At 35.5% G+C, this 17,752-nt stretch overlaps 1 protein-coding gene across 1 annotated transcript; it reads right to left on the bottom strand.

Moving 5' to 3' along the window:
* Nucleotides 1-1,468, bottom strand: LOC103721444 (Carbohydrate-binding X8 domain superfamily protein). Its single transcript, XM_008811645.4, has 3 exons — nt 1,229-1,468; nt 527-1,141; nt 1-362 (listed from the first exon to the last, which is right to left on the bottom strand). Exons 1-3 carry the CDS (start codon nt 1,302-1,304, stop codon nt 331-333), a joined length of 723 nt encoding a protein of 240 aa, XP_008809867.2. The 5' UTR covers nt 1,305-1,468; the 3' UTR covers nt 1-330.
* Between the last annotated feature and the right edge of the window lie 16,284 nt (nt 1,469-17,752).

Below are 17,752 nucleotides of genomic sequence, written 5' to 3'. Positions count from 1 at the left end.
TTCAGGAATTTACTTATCCTTCAATTTTTTCATGTAAATCGTTGCAATACAAAGCGTAATAAATTTCAGCAGTTCTATTCAAAAGAAAAGAAACGTAATGCTACAACATTCTTACAAGTCTTGAGGATATATAGAAGATGAAACCAATGACTTCATGGCCTCCCACCACCAAAGATGTAAGAACCAAAACATGGTACACAATACGAACCAAGTGTAAGGTTGACAACAGCTTTAAAGTCCTACCCAAAACTTCGGAAAAAACTGTGTTTGTGTGCTACACTTATTTTGGTCTCGAAATGACCATTGGATTGCTGTGCAATATTTGTATCTTCACAAAAGGTTGAAATGACACGACTCATAGCCTGAAAAACGGAGGAAAAAAAATAAGAAGAAAGAAAGAATATTTCAATTAGACCAGAAGATATATATCTTCGATTAAGATCCGTTAATCCAAAGAAAAATAAACTAATTTGTCCCAAAGACAAGCAAAATAGTAGGCTGAAAAGAACCATGACCGTGTGCTCACTTGGATCGGTGGTGATCAGTATTGCTGTGCCGCCAAAATCACACGTCCCTCCGGCCGCCTTCGTCTGCTGCCAGTAGCTGTTGAATGCAAACGAAGCATGGGCTAATATTGTATCGGGCTGGTAGCAGGCGCCATTGGGCTGGATCGGGTCGCAGTTGGTGCCCGAGCCGCAAGCGTAGTTCATGGCCTCTCGGATGATCGGGTCCGGCACCGTGGGCTTCGCAACGCACCAGAGGCTGCGTAGGGCAGCCCCCGGCTGCGGCGGCGCCAATGGAGGTGGGTACACCACCGGTGGTTCGAATAGCGGCGGGCTGGGGATGAATTGTGGTGGGCTTGGGACGTAACTGGGTGGCCCGAGCTCGTACTCAGGTGGGCCTGGTATGCAAGTTGGTGGGCCGGGCACCGTTTCTGGTGGATTTGGAGTGAGACTTGGTGGGGAGTAGGATATGGGAGGTGGTGGTGAAGATTGGATGGAGATTGTTGGAGTTGGTACAGCACCCGAAGGTGGCAGAGGAGCAAGAGGAGGGCTGACGCAGTAAGGAAGATGGATCGTATGGGAGGAGGAGTAGGGATCTGAAGATGTGTACAACTCGAAGTGCCTCAAGCCTCTTGCTCCTACTCCAATGAAAGAAAAGCAAAGTTTAAAGAGTTGGTCTCCATCGATCTAAGCGTTGGAAGGATTAGTCTGTTTAGAGAACTCACCACATTGAGTTAAGAAGGTGGTAAAAATGGAGATATAGAATAGGAGTAGTCCCATGTTGCTCTTTGTTAGCTCCATGAGATGGGCGAGCTCCCCTTGGAGTATTGGTTCTTTGAAGACTACTTCTCCTGCGTGCTTGAGGTCCCTTCTCTTGGTAGTTGATGCCAAAGAGCTTCTCTTGGAGTGAGGAGCTTTGTGTTAGCCGGGAGGCTACAAGTAAAGTGGGAGGAAAGCACTTCAGTCAGACTTCTAGTGCTGGTCATCCTTTCTTGCTTCGTTTGTAAGAAATAATTAATGGACATGGAAATAGATGGTCTTTGATGGTAGTGTTCATTAGATTTGATTCCTTGTTTTTTTTTCTTTTCTTTTTTGCCACCGTGGAGTGTTGGAATATGTTCTTGCGTGGTGCAGGGGAAAATAAAAGAACGGCCTCGCCCTTTGTGTTGCTTGTGTCCCACTCCAGAAGCCTCTCTATCTATCTCTCTAATTTAGTAGTCTAGTCCTTTGTTAAGACAATTAATAAATACCTAGCCTTCGTGTCAATTAATATAACTCATCTGGTCTTCTAATTATATGAAGTTTTTAGTTCACTCCCAACTCCCAAGCATCATATGCACCCGTAAGCTTCAGGAGAGTAGTCCATCTTTTCTCTTAACAGATATATTATGCTCCTTAGAGTGTGTATTTACTCTTCTTTGGTTGAAAGTTAAAAACCGGGCACCTCAATCTAAGATCTACATAGTCGATTATGATCTGCATTACTAAAAATATACAAAAATAAAAAATTATATATTTTGGTGATTTCTAACTTATACATCAAGTAGACAAAAAATGAACAATTTTTATTATGCTTGTATGCTAAAATATATGATAAAATATTTAAATTAAATATCCATCTCACATATTACGATGTCATATGCTAAAACATATATAGATTGAAAATTAGTAGATTTTAATGCTTAGATCATAACAAAATATGATTTCATATCATTTTAATCGTACTTTTTGCATCCGCTTGATGCATAAGTTATATACTATAAAAATATATATTTTTTATATTTAGAAATATTTAATAGTATAGATTATGGTTAATAGTGTGGATCGCTAATTTGGTTATTTGATTATCAATTTTCAATCCTAGAAGAATATGTTGGGAATTATATCCTAAATGTCAATCGTCAGCATATTGATGATTGAATTTTGTAAATAAATTGACAAATTAATAAAGTATTATTTGGCATTATTCATCATTTCATCTTCAAATGAACTCTTATATGATGAAGTCCTTAGGACTTATGTTATGATAAAGGAGGATTTATCTTTGAGTCCTTAAACTTGTTCGCGACCAAATGATATGTTGTTACTAGGACGACAACATTATCGAGATTAGGTCGTTGTGTGACATATACGTTGGTTGTCCTCTTAACCAAGAAGTGTGGAGACACTGGTATGCCATACAAGTGAAGTGTAGGAGTACATTTCACTGAACGTGACCAATTTCGGAACGCTCTACTGTCAAGAGATGTTCCGAGTGGATATGGGTATAAGTTTAGCCCTCTGACCTGAGATCGCAACCTGTGACTAGCAAGCCACTCACTGTACTTTGGTACCGGACAACCTGAATTTCTAATTCAGTGACGGAAGGTCACTGGGTGCAGTCAAGTACTTGCGTAGTCAGTTGTGAGTCGAGATGGAATTGACGCCTCCTGGAAATAGAAGATAATGTCTTGTGATTAATTTAGCAAAACCTTGGCCAGGGTAATCCCAGTGAGGAGTCACGGGACATCTAAAGTTAATCACATAATGGATGTACTAATTATAGGGTTGACAGTGAGCTCTAAGTCATCCTGGCATTAGGAGTCAAAGGGATTGAATTATACAGTAACCATAGTCCAGGATTTTAGAATATTTGCTTTGCATATATTCGGCCTATCCGGACGTCGGGTACCATTGCTAGATGGTCACATCGATTAGTATAGGAAGACGTTCCTATACTACCGGCTTAGGTTCGAACCTATGAGGTCACACGCATAGAAGTTTCTAGGTTGATCAAATGGCTGATTGATGATTAAGAATCATTCAGGGGTAATTTGGTCAATTCGATTGACAAATTATCCAAAACAAAAGTTGCATAAAATAATTATTAAATTATTGGAGGACTAATTAGCAATTAGGTTGCTAATGAACTCAATTTGATTGAGTAAATTGGACTTAGGTTGAGCCAAATTGAATAGGATTCAATTTGGGCTGCATCAGGGTTTGACCTAATTGGATTGGGTTCAACCCAAGTAGATTGAGCTTGACCCAATTGATGGGACTTGACCCAATTGGATTGGGCTTGATCCAAATCAATTAGAAGACCTTATTTGATGATGATTATGAGTCCAAATAATCAGAATTGGATAAGGAGAAGAATCCCTAAATTTTAGGAACCCATTCTTATCTTCTTGGAGAAGAATGACACATTAATTTATTCCCAATATTTTCTATGCCTATCCTCTTTATTTTTGGCCAAAAATTGGCGTGGTAAGAGAGGAGGCATGGGGCTATAATTTCTATAAAAATGGCACCTTAAATCTTTCTAGAAAGATTTAGATGAATTTCCTAATTTGTAGGGATTGCATGGTGCATGAAATAGGGTGGTCTGCGGCTGAACTTTGGATGCATGAATTCCTATCTTTTAGGGATTCAAAATGCACGAAATTTGGATATGTTTATCTCCTCTTAGCTGTCAAACCACCAGAATTTTTTGGGAATTTTATCAGCCAAATTAGTTGGCTAAATTAGGTGTGATACGTGGGGGGATCTTTTGGCTATAAAAGACCCCCATGCCTTGGGTTCAATATATATCATATTTAGAGGTTTCAAAAAATTCTGAAAAAATTCCCTGAGGGCCTCCATCCCTTCTTCTCCTTCTTCCTCGCGTCCATCCTCCATCTCCTTGAAGAACAATCAAAGGTTGAGTGTTTAAAAGGAGAAAGCTTCAGCCATTGCTGCATTCCTGCGCGAGCTAGCACTCCCGCGGAAGACGATCTACCTAGGGCTTCGCGTGTACTTCTCATAGAGGCCATTCGTGTGCGTGGCTGCGAAGTCAAGGATCAGATCCATAAGTTTCTTCCATCATAAAAGGTATTAATCCCACATCAATATTTTATTTTGGAGTCAGGGTCTAGGTCCGATTCTCCGAGGTTTTACCCTCCTTTGGGGCTCCTCACGGAGTTATCTCCAGAATCCATTCGATGGATATTCGGAGATTAATCAGAATAGAGTTCTTAAATTTCAGATCTGATAGTTAATCATGCATGAAAATTTTAGCATAATTGTTTAAACGATTCCGGCATAATCCTATGTGTTCTTAAGGTGCTGATTTCTAGATTTGATCTTGTAAGCATGCATGAATTAAATTGTTTGATTCGATTTTTCCGCTGCATTTTAAAACTTAAAAAGAACTACGTATGGCTTGATCCCCCTTATGAAGGGGTACGTAGGCAACCCGATCAGGTTCAGCCATGGTTTAAAAAAAAAAAAAAGAAAAAATCAGCATGCTTAATACCGAAGAACCTAGGATTCACTTTCAGAATAGATACCCCTACTATCAAGAGAAGAGTAGTCCATCTCTTAAGAGACGGTTGGACAATATAAATTACACAACTAGGCCATATAATCAAGTCACTAAGGCTTTAAATCGCATCTTTCATGTCAACTTTGGATCATAGAATTTAAATTAATCTTTTTTTTGATAAAATATGGGGGAAAGAACATAAATTAATCATGTACACATTTTCTTATTCTGGTAGTGCTGGTGTGATCCCTCCTCATGTAGGACCCACCTCATTTGGATAATAATAATAAAAAAAAGAGCGGCCGACTTGGGCGAGTTTATCTAAAAAGGAATCGGGAGTCTTGGGCCCTTGTGGAACATGCAAAGAAAGAAAATAGAGAAGAAAAAAATACTACTTTATTAGATGATCGGATTAATCGTATTCAAATTTAGCTGAAATTTTAGTATGTTGTTTTTGGTATTAAGAGCCACAGATTGAACGATTTGGATCTTTAAAAAGTTTTCTCTATTGATCATTTTAAACATCAACACTTAGTAAGATATATTCTCTATTTTGTTGTTTATTATTGAAATCCACTTTATTGTCAATGAATGTTCTTGTTGTAGAATCCAAAATTAAGTCTTGTTGATGTTTGTACAACCTCTAGTTGATCTAGAGAAGATTTATTGTAATCCTACTATTCTAAATAGTAAAAGTTTTTGGTTGGACTAGGTCCCATAGTTTTTTTTTTCTTCACATACAAGGATTTTTCACGTTAAAAAATTGTGTTGCCTCTTGTGTATGGATTGCTTAATTATTTTACTTGTTAATTGCTTGAGTAGATTGTAGAAATTATTGTCGCTTGGTGAGTAATATCCCATTTAATTACACAAAGAGAAAAAAAAAGTTTTCGACATCATTATTTATTGATTGCATTTTTCAATACAGTGGTATCAGAGCCAAGTTGCTAGTGGTTGAATTTTTTTTATATTGATTAAATGGAAGAGCATTCAGATGGCAGTATGGTCAAACTCACATTTTCCAATTATTTAATTTGGAAGGCCCAAATGGAAGATTTACTATTTTGCAAAGATTTGTATGATCCTATTGAAGAAGATAGTGTTAAACCAAGTGACAAAACTCGACAAAAGTAGGAGAAAATGAATAGGAAGACAGTTGGATTAATCAGGCAGTGGATAGATGATAGTATTTTTCATTATGTTGCTATGGAGACTAATGCTTATAGTTCATGGAAGAAATTAGCGAGTTTCTATGAGCGGAAGACTGCACATAACAAGACATTCATGTTCAGAATGCTTGTGAACATGAAGTATAAGGAGGAAAGTTTAGTGGCCGAGCATTTGAGTAGATTTAAGGATATGGTAAATTAACTAACTACCATAAAAATGATGCTAGATGATGAGTTGCAAGCATTGTTGTTGCTTGACTCCTTGCCTCACAGTTGAAAAATTCTGATTGCATCACTTAGTAATTCAGTTCTTAATGGTGTGGTAACATTGGAAATGGTAAAAGATAGTATGCTTAATGAGGAGACCAGAAGAAGACAATATGGTGTAACTATATAAAAAGAGGCATTGATTATAGAAAGGTGGGAGAGGAGTAAAACTAAAATCTTGCAAAATTCTAACAAGCATGATAAGTCAGGAAGAATGTTCAAATTCAGAAAAGAGATCAAATGTTTTTATTGTGGCAAGCTAGAGAGTGTAGAAAATTTAAAAGAGAGCAATCAAGAGGAAGAGGTAAACAAAGGAAGGAATGAAACGATACAACAGGAGTTGCATCTGATGGCGATATCGGTATTATTTGTAATGATGTTTGTGTAAACTTTGCATGCTAGGATTGTACTTGAGTTGTTGACTCATGTGCCTCTTTGCATATTACTTCTCGATGGGACTTCTTTACATTTTACATTAGTGGTGGTTTTGGCAGTGTCAGAATGAGAAATGATGGAAAAACTAAGATTGTGGGCATGCGAGACGTTTGTTTAGAAACTGACATTGGGTATCAACTATTGCTAAAAAATGTAAGACATGTTTGAGATATCAGTCTCTACTTGATCTCTACTGGCATACTTAATGATGAAAGTTACGACAACCACTTTGGTGAAGAAAAATGAAAGCTTACTAAAGATTCTCTAGTGGTAGCAAGAGGAAACAAATCAAGCACACTTTATATGATGAAAGCAAAATTATGCAAGGGGGAGGTGACTGCAGTTGAAGACTCCTCCATTGAATTATGACATAAGTAGCTTGGACACATAAGTGAGAAAAAACTTAATATTTTGGCCAAAAAGAAAATCATTTCTATAAAAGATACGCCCTAAAGACTTATAGTCATTGTTTACTGGTAAACAACATATAGTTGCATCTCATAAATTCCCTCCATATAGAAGATCACATGTTTTGGATTTAATTCACACTAATGTTTGCACTATGGATGCTAAAACTCTTGGTGGTGCTTTATATTTTGTTACTTTTATTGATGATCAATGTAGAAAAGTATGGGCCTTTGCTTTAAAATTTAAAGACCAAGTGCTCGATGTATTCAAGTATTTTCATGCTAGTGTTGAAAGAGAAATGGGAAAATAATTAAAGTGTATTTGAGCAAATAATGGTGGTGAATATAGAGGTCAATTTGAGAAATATTATTGAGATCATGGCATCAAACTTAAGAAAACCGTTCCTAAAACACTTCAACATAATAAAGTTGCTGAGAGAATGAACTGTACTATTTGTGAAAAAATTCAAAGTATGTTCTCTCATGCTAAATTACCTAAATCCTTTTGGTGAAGCAATGAGAACTACAGTAAATTTGATCAACCTTTCTCCTTCAGTTTCTCTTAAAGGTGATGTACCAGAAAGAGTGTAGATTGGGAAAGATGTGTCATATAATCACTTGAGAGTGTTTGGTTGTGGGACATTTATTCACATTCCTAAAGATTAGAGATTCAAACTTGATGACAAGTTTAAACAGTATATCTTTCTGGGTTATGCACATGAAGAGTTTGGTTGCAGATTATGAGATCCATTTGATAAGAAAGTCATCAGAAGCAGAGATGTTTTGTTTCTAGAAGACCAGACTGTTGAAGATTTTGGATAGGTTGAGAAGCCGAAATCTATCACTAGAAATTATGTTAATCTGGGTCCAGTACCTCCAATCATGATGAATGATGACAATAGGAAAGATGTATAGAAAGATTATGATAACACAGTTGATGAGCCCATACCTGACAATGATGTGCCGGATGAGAATGTTGAGAAAACCTCTCTAGAACCACCGGTTGAGCCTTAGTTGAGAAGATCTACAAGAGAGCTCCGACCTTCCTAGAGAAATTCTCCTCATAAGTATGTGGTGATCATTGATGGGGGAGAAACAGAATGCTACCAAGAGGCTATAAATCATGAATAAAGGAGAAAGTTGTTAAAAGCTATATAAGAGGAGATAAAATGTTTGCATGAGAATTGTATATTTGAGTTGATGGAATTACCCAAGGATAAGAGAGCACTCAAGAATAAGTAGGTGCTCGAGTTGAAGACTAAAGAGAAAAGCTCACAGCCAAGGTATAAGGCACGGTTGGTTGTGAAAGAATTTGGTCAGAAAAAGGTATTAACTTTGAAGAAATTTTCTCATATGTGGTCAACATGTCTTCAATCTGAGTTATTCTTGGTTTATCTGCATCAACTAGAAAAAAACTGTCTTTCTTTATGGTGACTTAGAGAAAAAAATTTACATGCATCAACTAGAAGGATTCATAGTTAAAGGCAAAGAACATCTCGCATGCAGATTAAAGAAGAGCTTATATGGGCTAAAGTAGGCACCTCGGCAGTGGTATAAAAATTTTGATTCATTTATGATGAGCCATGGGTATAGTAAAACTACTTCTGATCATTGTGTATTTATGAAGAGATCCTATGATGAAGATTTTATTATTCTCTTACTTTATATGGATGATATGTTAATTGTTGGCCATGATGCTAAGAAGATTGAAAGCTTAAAAAGAGAGTTAAGCAAGTTCTCTGCCATGAAGGACTTGGGGCCGGCTAAACAAATCCTTACCATTAAAATTACTCGTGACAAGAAGAATGGAAAGCTTTGGTTATCTCAAGAGAGATATATCGAAAAAGTGTTAGAAAGGTTCATCATGAGCAAGTCCAAGTTAGTTTGCTCTCCACTTGTAGGTCACTTCAAGTTAAGTTCCAAGCAGCTTTAAGTTAAGTTCCAAGTAATGTCCTATAAGTCAGAAAGATAAAGAAAAAATGAAGAAAATTCTTTATACATCCGCAGTTGGCAGTTTGATGTATGCCATGGTTTGCATCAGGTTGAATATTGCTCATGCAGTTGGTGTTGTAAGTCAGTTTTTTTCTAATCCTAGTAAAAAACATTGGGTAGCTCTCAAATGGATTTTCAGGTATCTTAGAGGTACTTTTAGAGTTTGTTTATGTTTTAGTAATGGTAAACCTGTGTTGGATGGGTACACAGATGCAGACATAGCTGGTAATATAGATTCTAGAATGTTTACATCAGGGTACTTGATGACTTTTTCAGGGAGAGCAGTGTCATGGCAATTTAATTTATAAAAATGTGTTGCTTTGTCCATTATGGAAGCCGAGTATATTGCAGTTACAGAAGCTTGTAAAAAAATTTTATGGATAAAAAATTTTCTATAAGAGTTGGGCTTAGAACAAGAGAAATATATGCTTTATTGTGACTGTCAAAATGTCATCCATCTCGCAAAAAATCCAACATTTCATTCGACATCCAATTATATTGATGTGAGATATCATTGGGTTTGGCGTGCTTTTGAGATGAAGTTACTATGTCTTGAAAATTTAGCTGAAATTTTAGTATGTTGTTTTTGGTATTAAGAGCCACAGATTGAACGATTTGGATCTTTAAAAAGTTTTCTCTATTGATCATTTTAAACATCAACACTTAGTAAGATATATTCTCTATTTTGTTGTTTATTATTGAAATCCACTTTATTGTCAATGAATGTTCTTGTTGTAGAATCCAAAATTAAGTCTTGTTGATGTTTGTACAACCTCTAGTTGATCTAGAGAAGATTTATTGTAATCCTACTATTCTAAATAGTAAAAGTTTTTGGTTGGACTAGGTCCCATAGTTTTTTTTTTCTTCACATACAAGGATTTTTCACGTTAAAAAATTGTGTTGCCTCTTGTGTATGGATTGCTTAATTATTTTACTTGTTAATTGCTTGAGTAGATTGTAGAAATTATTGTCGCTTGGTGAGTAATATCCCATTTAATTACACAAAGAGAAAAAAAAAGTTTTCGACATCATTATTTATTGATTGCATTTTTCAATACAGTGGTATCAGAGCCAAGTTGCTAGTGGTTGAATTTTTTTTATATTGATTAAATGGAAGAGCATTCAGATGGCAGTATGGTCAAACTCACATTTTCCAATTATTTAATTTGGAAGGCCCAAATGGAAGATTTACTATTTTGCAAAGATTTGTATGATCCTATTGAAGAAGATAGTGTTAAACCAAGTGACAAAACTCGACAAAAGTAGGAGAAAATGAATAGGAAGACAGTTGGATTAATCAGGCAGTGGATAGATGATAGTATTTTTCATTATGTTGCTATGGAGACTAATGCTTATAGTTCATGGAAGAAATTAGCGAGTTTCTATGAGCGGAAGACTGCACATAACAAGACATTCATGTTCAGAATGCTTGTGAACATGAAGTATAAGGAGGAAAGTTTAGTGGCCGAGCATTTGAGTAGATTTAAGGATATGGTAAATTAACTAACTACCATAAAAATGATGCTAGATGATGAGTTGCAAGCATTGTTGTTGCTTGACTCCTTGCCTCACAGTTGAAAAATTCTGATTGCATCACTTAGTAATTCAGTTCTTAATGGTGTGGTAACATTGGAAATGGTAAAAGATAGTATGCTTAATGAGGAGACCAGAAGAAGACAATATGGTGTAACTATATAAAAAGAGGCATTGATTATAGAAAGGTGGGAGAGGAGTAAAACTAAAATCTTGCAAAATTCTAACAAGCATGATAAGTCAGGAAGAATGTTCAAATTCAGAAAAGAGATCAAATGTTTTTATTGTGGCAAGCTAGAGAGTGTAGAAAATTTAAAAGAGAGCAATCAAGAGGAAGAGGTAAACAAAGGAAGGAATGAAACGATACAACAGGAGTTGCATCTGATGGCGATATCGGTATTATTTGTAATGATGTTTGTGTAAACTTTGCATGCTAGGATTGTACTTGAGTTGTTGACTCATGTGCCTCTTTGCATATTACTTCTCGATGGGACTTCTTTACATTTTACATTAGTGGTGGTTTTGGCAGTGTCAGAATGAGAAATGATGGAAAAACTAAGATTGTGGGCATGCGAGACGTTTGTTTAGAAACTGACATTGGGTATCAACTATTGCTAAAAAATGTAAGACATGTTTGAGATATCAGTCTCTACTTGATCTCTACTGGCATACTTAATGATGAAAGTTACGACAACCACTTTGGTGAAGAAAAATGAAAGCTTACTAAAGATTCTCTAGTGGTAGCAAGAGGAAACAAATCAAGCACACTTTATATGATGAAAGCAAAATTATGCAAGGGGGAGGTGACTGCAGTTGAAGACTCCTCCATTGAATTATGACATAAGTAGCTTGGACACATAAGTGAGAAAAAACTTAATATTTTGGCCAAAAAGAAAATCATTTCTATAAAAGATACGCCCTAAAGACTTATAGTCATTGTTTACTGGTAAACAACATATAGTTGCATCTCATAAATTCCCTCCATATAGAAGATCACATGTTTTGGATTTAATTCACACTAATGTTTGCACTATGGATGCTAAAACTCTTGGTGGTGCTTTATATTTTGTTACTTTTATTGATGATCAATGTAGAAAAGTATGGGCCTTTGCTTTAAAATTTAAAGACCAAGTGCTCGATGTATTCAAGTATTTTCATGCTAGTGTTGAAAGAGAAATGGGAAAATAATTAAAGTGTATTTGAGCAAATAATGGTGGTGAATATAGAGGTCAATTTGAGAAATATTATTGAGATCATGGCATCAAACTTAAGAAAACCGTTCCTAAAACACTTCAACATAATAAAGTTGCTGAGAGAATGAACTGTACTATTTGTGAAAAAATTCAAAGTATGTTCTCTCATGCTAAATTACCTAAATCCTTTTGGTGAAGCAATGAGAACTACAGTAAATTTGATCAACCTTTCTCCTTCAGTTTCTCTTAAAGGTGATGTACCAGAAAGAGTGTAGATTGGGAAAGATGTGTCATATAATCACTTGAGAGTGTTTGGTTGTGGGACATTTATTCACATTCCTAAAGATTAGAGATTCAAACTTGATGACAAGTTTAAACAGTATATCTTTCTGGGTTATGCACATGAAGAGTTTGGTTGCAGATTATGAGATCCATTTGATAAGAAAGTCATCAGAAGCAGAGATGTTTTGTTTCTAGAAGACCAGACTGTTGAAGATTTTGGATAGGTTGAGAAGCCGAAATCTATCACTAGAAATTATGTTAATCTGGGTCCAGTACCTCCAATCATGATGAATGATGACAATAGGAAAGATGTATAGAAAGATTATGATAACACAGTTGATGAGCCCATACCTGACAATGATGTGCCGGATGAGAATGTTGAGAAAACCTCTCTAGAACCACCGGTTGAGCCTTAGTTGAGAAGATCTACAAGAGAGCTCCGACCTTCCTAGAGAAATTCTCCTCATAAGTATGTGGTGATCATTGATGGGGGAGAAACAGAATGCTACCAAGAGGCTATAAATCATGAATAAAGGAGAAAGTTGTTAAAAGCTATATAAGAGGAGATAAAATGTTTGCATGAGAATTGTATATTTGAGTTGATGGAATTACCCAAGGATAAGAGAGCACTCAAGAATAAGTAGGTGCTCGAGTTGAAGACTAAAGAGAAAAGCTCACAGCCAAGGTATAAGGCACGGTTGGTTGTGAAAGAATTTGGTCAGAAAAAGGTATTAACTTTGAAGAAATTTTCTCATATGTGGTCAACATGTCTTCAATCTGAGTTATTCTTGGTTTATCTGCATCAACTAGAAAAAAACTGTCTTTCTTTATGGTGACTTAGAGAAAAAAATTTACATGCATCAACTAGAAGGATTCATAGTTAAAGGCAAAGAACATCTCGCATGCAGATTAAAGAAGAGCTTATATGGGCTAAAGTAGGCACCTCGGCAGTGGTATAAAAATTTTGATTCATTTATGATGAGCCATGGGTATAGTAAAACTACTTCTGATCATTGTGTATTTATGAAGAGATCCTATGATGAAGATTTTATTATTCTCTTACTTTATATGGATGATATGTTAATTGTTGGCCATGATGCTAAGAAGATTGAAAGCTTAAAAAGAGAGTTAAGCAAGTTCTCTGCCATGAAGGACTTGGGGCCGGCTAAACAAATCCTTACCATTAAAATTACTCGTGACAAGAAGAATGGAAAGCTTTGGTTATCTCAAGAGAGATATATCGAAAAAGTGTTAGAAAGGTTCATCATGAGCAAGTCCAAGTTAGTTTGCTCTCCACTTGTAGGTCACTTCAAGTTAAGTTCCAAGCAGCTTTAAGTTAAGTTCCAAGTAATGTCCTATAAGTCAGAAAGATAAAGAAAAAATGAAGAAAATTCTTTATACATCCGCAGTTGGCAGTTTGATGTATGCCATGGTTTGCATCAGGTTGAATATTGCTCATGCAGTTGGTGTTGTAAGTCAGTTTTTTTCTAATCCTAGTAAAAAACATTGGGTAGCTCTCAAATGGATTTTCAGGTATCTTAGAGGTACTTTTAGAGTTTGTTTATGTTTTAGTAATGGTAAACCTGTGTTGGATGGGTACACAGATGCAGACATAGCTGGTAATATAGATTCTAGAATGTTTACATCAGGGTACTTGATGACTTTTTCAGGGAGAGCAGTGTCATGGCAATTTAATTTATAAAAATGTGTTGCTTTGTCCATTATGGAAGCCGAGTATATTGCAGTTACAGAAGCTTGTAAAAAAATTTTATGGATAAAAAATTTTCTATAAGAGTTGGGCTTAGAACAAGAGAAATATATGCTTTATTGTGACTGTCAAAATGTCATCCATCTCGCAAAAAATCCAACATTTCATTCGACATCCAATTATATTGATGTGAGATATCATTGGGTTTGGCGTGCTTTTGAGATGAAGTTACTATGTCTTGAAAATTTAGCTGAAATTTTAGTATGTTGTTTTTGGTATTAAGAGCCACAGATTGAACGATTTGGATCTTTAAAAAGTTTTCTCTATTGATCATTTTAAACATCAACACTTAGTAAGATATATTCTCTATTTTGTTGTTTATTATTGAAATCCACTTTATTGTCAATGAATGTTCTTGTTGTAGAATCCAAAATTAAGTCTTGTTGATGTTTGTACAACCTCTAGTTGATCTAGAGAAGATTTATTGTAATCCTACTATTCTAAATAGTAAAAGTTTTTGGTTGGACTAGGTCCCATAGTTTTTTTTTTCTTCACATACAAGGATTTTTCACGTTAAAAAATTGTGTTGCCTCTTGTGTATGGATTGCTTAATTATTTTACTTGTTAATTGCTTGAGTAGATTGTAGAAATTATTGTCGCTTGGTGAGTAATATCCCATTTAATTACACAAAGAGAAAAAAAAAGTTTTCGACATCATTATTTATTGATTGCATTTTTCAATACAGTGGTATCAGAGCCAAGTTGCTAGTGGTTGAATTTTTTTTATATTGATTAAATGGAAGAGCATTCAGATGGCAGTATGGTCAAACTCACATTTTCCAATTATTTAATTTGGAAGGCCCAAATGGAAGATTTACTATTTTGCAAAGATTTGTATGATCCTATTGAAGAAGATAGTGTTAAACCAAGTGACAAAACTCGACAAAAGTAGGAGAAAATGAATAGGAAGACAGTTGGATTAATCAGGCAGTGGATAGATGATAGTATTTTTCATTATGTTGCTATGGAGACTAATGCTTATAGTTCATGGAAGAAATTAGCGAGTTTCTATGAGCGGAAGACTGCACATAACAAGACATTCATGTTCAGAATGCTTGTGAACATGAAGTATAAGGAGGAAAGTTTAGTGGCCGAGCATTTGAGTAGATTTAAGGATATGGTAAATTAACTAACTACCATAAAAATGATGCTAGATGATGAGTTGCAAGCATTGTTGTTGCTTGACTCCTTGCCTCACAGTTGAAAAATTCTGATTGCATCACTTAGTAATTCAGTTCTTAATGGTGTGGTAACATTGGAAATGGTAAAAGATAGTATGCTTAATGAGGAGACCAGAAGAAGACAATATGGTGTAACTATATAAAAAGAGGCATTGATTATAGAAAGGTGGGAGAGGAGTAAAACTAAAATCTTGCAAAATTCTAACAAGCATGATAAGTCAGGAAGAATGTTCAAATTCAGAAAAGAGATCAAATGTTTTTATTGTGGCAAGCTAGAGAGTGTAGAAAATTTAAAAGAGAGCAATCAAGAGGAAGAGGTAAACAAAGGAAGGAATGAAACGATACAACAGGAGTTGCATCTGATGGCGATATCGGTATTATTTGTAATGATGTTTGTGTAAACTTTGCATGCTAGGATTGTACTTGAGTTGTTGACTCATGTGCCTCTTTGCATATTACTTCTCGATGGGACTTCTTTACATTTTACATTAGTGGTGGTTTTGGCAGTGTCAGAATGAGAAATGATGGAAAAACTAAGATTGTGGGCATGCGAGACGTTTGTTTAGAAACTGACATTGGGTATCAACTATTGCTAAAAAATGTAAGACATGTTTGAGATATCAGTCTCTACTTGATCTCTACTGGCATACTTAATGATGAAAGTTACGACAACCACTTTGGTGAAGAAAAATGAAAGCTTACTAAAGATTCTCTAGTGGTAGCAAGAGGAAACAAATCAAGCACACTTTATATGATGAAAGCAAAATTATGCAAGGGGGAGGTGACTGCAGTTGAAGACTCCTCCATTGAATTATGACATAAGTAGCTTGGACACATAAGTGAGAAAAAACTTAATATTTTGGCCAAAAAGAAAATCATTTCTATAAAAGATACGCCCTAAAGACTTATAGTCATTGTTTACTGGTAAACAACATATAGTTGCATCTCATAAATTCCCTCCATATAGAAGATCACATGTTTTGGATTTAATTCACACTAATGTTTGCACTATGGATGCTAAAACTCTTGGTGGTGCTTTATATTTTGTTACTTTTATTGATGATCAATGTAGAAAAGTATGGGCCTTTGCTTTAAAATTTAAAGACCAAGTGCTCGATGTATTCAAGTATTTTCATGCTAGTGTTGAAAGAGAAATGGGAAAATAATTAAAGTGTATTTGAGCAAATAATGGTGGTGAATATAGAGGTCAATTTGAGAAATATTATTGAGATCATGGCATCAAACTTAAGAAAACCGTTCCTAAAACACTTCAACATAATAAAGTTGCTGAGAGAATGAACTGTACTATTTGTGAAAAAATTCAAAGTATGTTCTCTCATGCTAAATTACCTAAATCCTTTTGGTGAAGCAATGAGAACTACAGTAAATTTGATCAACCTTTCTCCTTCAGTTTCTCTTAAAGGTGATGTACCAGAAAGAGTGTAGATTGGGAAAGATGTGTCATATAATCACTTGAGAGTGTTTGGTTGTGGGACATTTATTCACATTCCTAAAGATTAGAGATTCAAACTTGATGACAAGTTTAAACAGTATATCTTTCTGGGTTATGCACATGAAGAGTTTGGTTGCAGATTATGAGATCCATTTGATAAGAAAGTCATCAGAAGCAGAGATGTTTTGTTTCTAGAAGACCAGACTGTTGAAGATTTTGGATAGGTTGAGAAGCCGAAATCTATCACTAGAAATTATGTTAATCTGGGTCCAGTACCTCCAATCATGATGAATGATGACAATAGGAAAGATGTATAGAAAGATTATGATAACACAGTTGATGAGCCCATACCTGACAATGATGTGCCGGATGAGAATGTTGAGAAAACCTCTCTAGAACCACCGGTTGAGCCTTAGTTGAGAAGATCTACAAGAGAGCTCCGACCTTCCTAGAGAAATTCTCCTCATAAGTATGTGGTGATCATTGATGGGGGAGAAACAGAATGCTACCAAGAGGCTATAAATCATGAATAAAGGAGAAAGTTGTTAAAAGCTATATAAGAGGAGATAAAATGTTTGCATGAGAATTGTATATTTGAGTTGATGGAATTACCCAAGGATAAGAGAGCACTCAAGAATAAGTAGGTGCTCGAGTTGAAGACTAAAGAGAAAAGCTCACAGCCAAGGTATAAGGCACGGTTGGTTGTGAAAGAATTTGGTCAGAAAAAGGTATTAACTTTGAAGAAATTTTCTCATATGTGGTCAACATGTCTTCAATCTGAGTTATTCTTGGTTTATCTGCATCAACTAGAAAAAAACTGTCTTTCTTTATGGTGACTTAGAGAAAAAAATTTACATGCATCAACTAGAAGGATTCATAGTTAAAGGCAAAGAACATCTCGCATGCAGATTAAAGAAGAGCTTATATGGGCTAAAGTAGGCACCTCGGCAGTGGTATAAAAATTTTGATTCATTTATGATGAGCCATGGGTATAGTAAAACTACTTCTGATCATTGTGTATTTATGAAGAGATCCTATGATGAAGATTTTATTATTCTCTTACTTTATATGGATGATATGTTAATTGTTGGCCATGATGCTAAGAAGATTGAAAGCTTAAAAAGAGAGTTAAGCAAGTTCTCTGCCATGAAGGACTTGGGGCCGGCTAAACAAATCCTTACCATTAAAATTACTCGTGACAAGAAGAATGGAAAGCTTTGGTTATCTCAAGAGAGATATATCGAAAAAGTGTTAGAAAGGTTCATCATGAGCAAGTCCAAGTTA

The sequence above is a fragment of the Phoenix dactylifera genome, chromosome 2 (assembly GCF_051530095.1).
Source record: "Phoenix dactylifera cultivar Ajwa chromosome 2, Ajwa_hap1_PhDact_Kaust_v1.1, whole genome shotgun sequence".
Lineage (NCBI taxonomy): Eukaryota > Viridiplantae > Streptophyta > Magnoliopsida > Arecales > Arecaceae > Phoenix > Phoenix dactylifera.
The sequence above is the reverse complement of the archived record's forward strand: the minus strand, read 5'-3'. Positions and strand labels throughout refer to the sequence as shown.

Bases quoted from the DNA above. Each gene is read 5' to 3' on its own strand.
- LOC103721444 (XM_008811645.4), bottom strand. From the start codon at position 1,304: ATGGAGCTAACAAAGAGCAACATGGGACTACTCCTATTCTATATCTCC. The intron at 1,142-1,228 runs GTGAGTTCTCTA...TCATTGGAGTAG, and splicing joins CACCTTCTTAACTCAATGTG to GAGCAAGAGGCTTGAGGCAC. The intron at 363-526 runs GTGAGCACACGG...TCCGTTTTTCAG, and splicing joins ACTGATCACCACCGATCCAA to GCTATGAGTCGTGTCATTTC.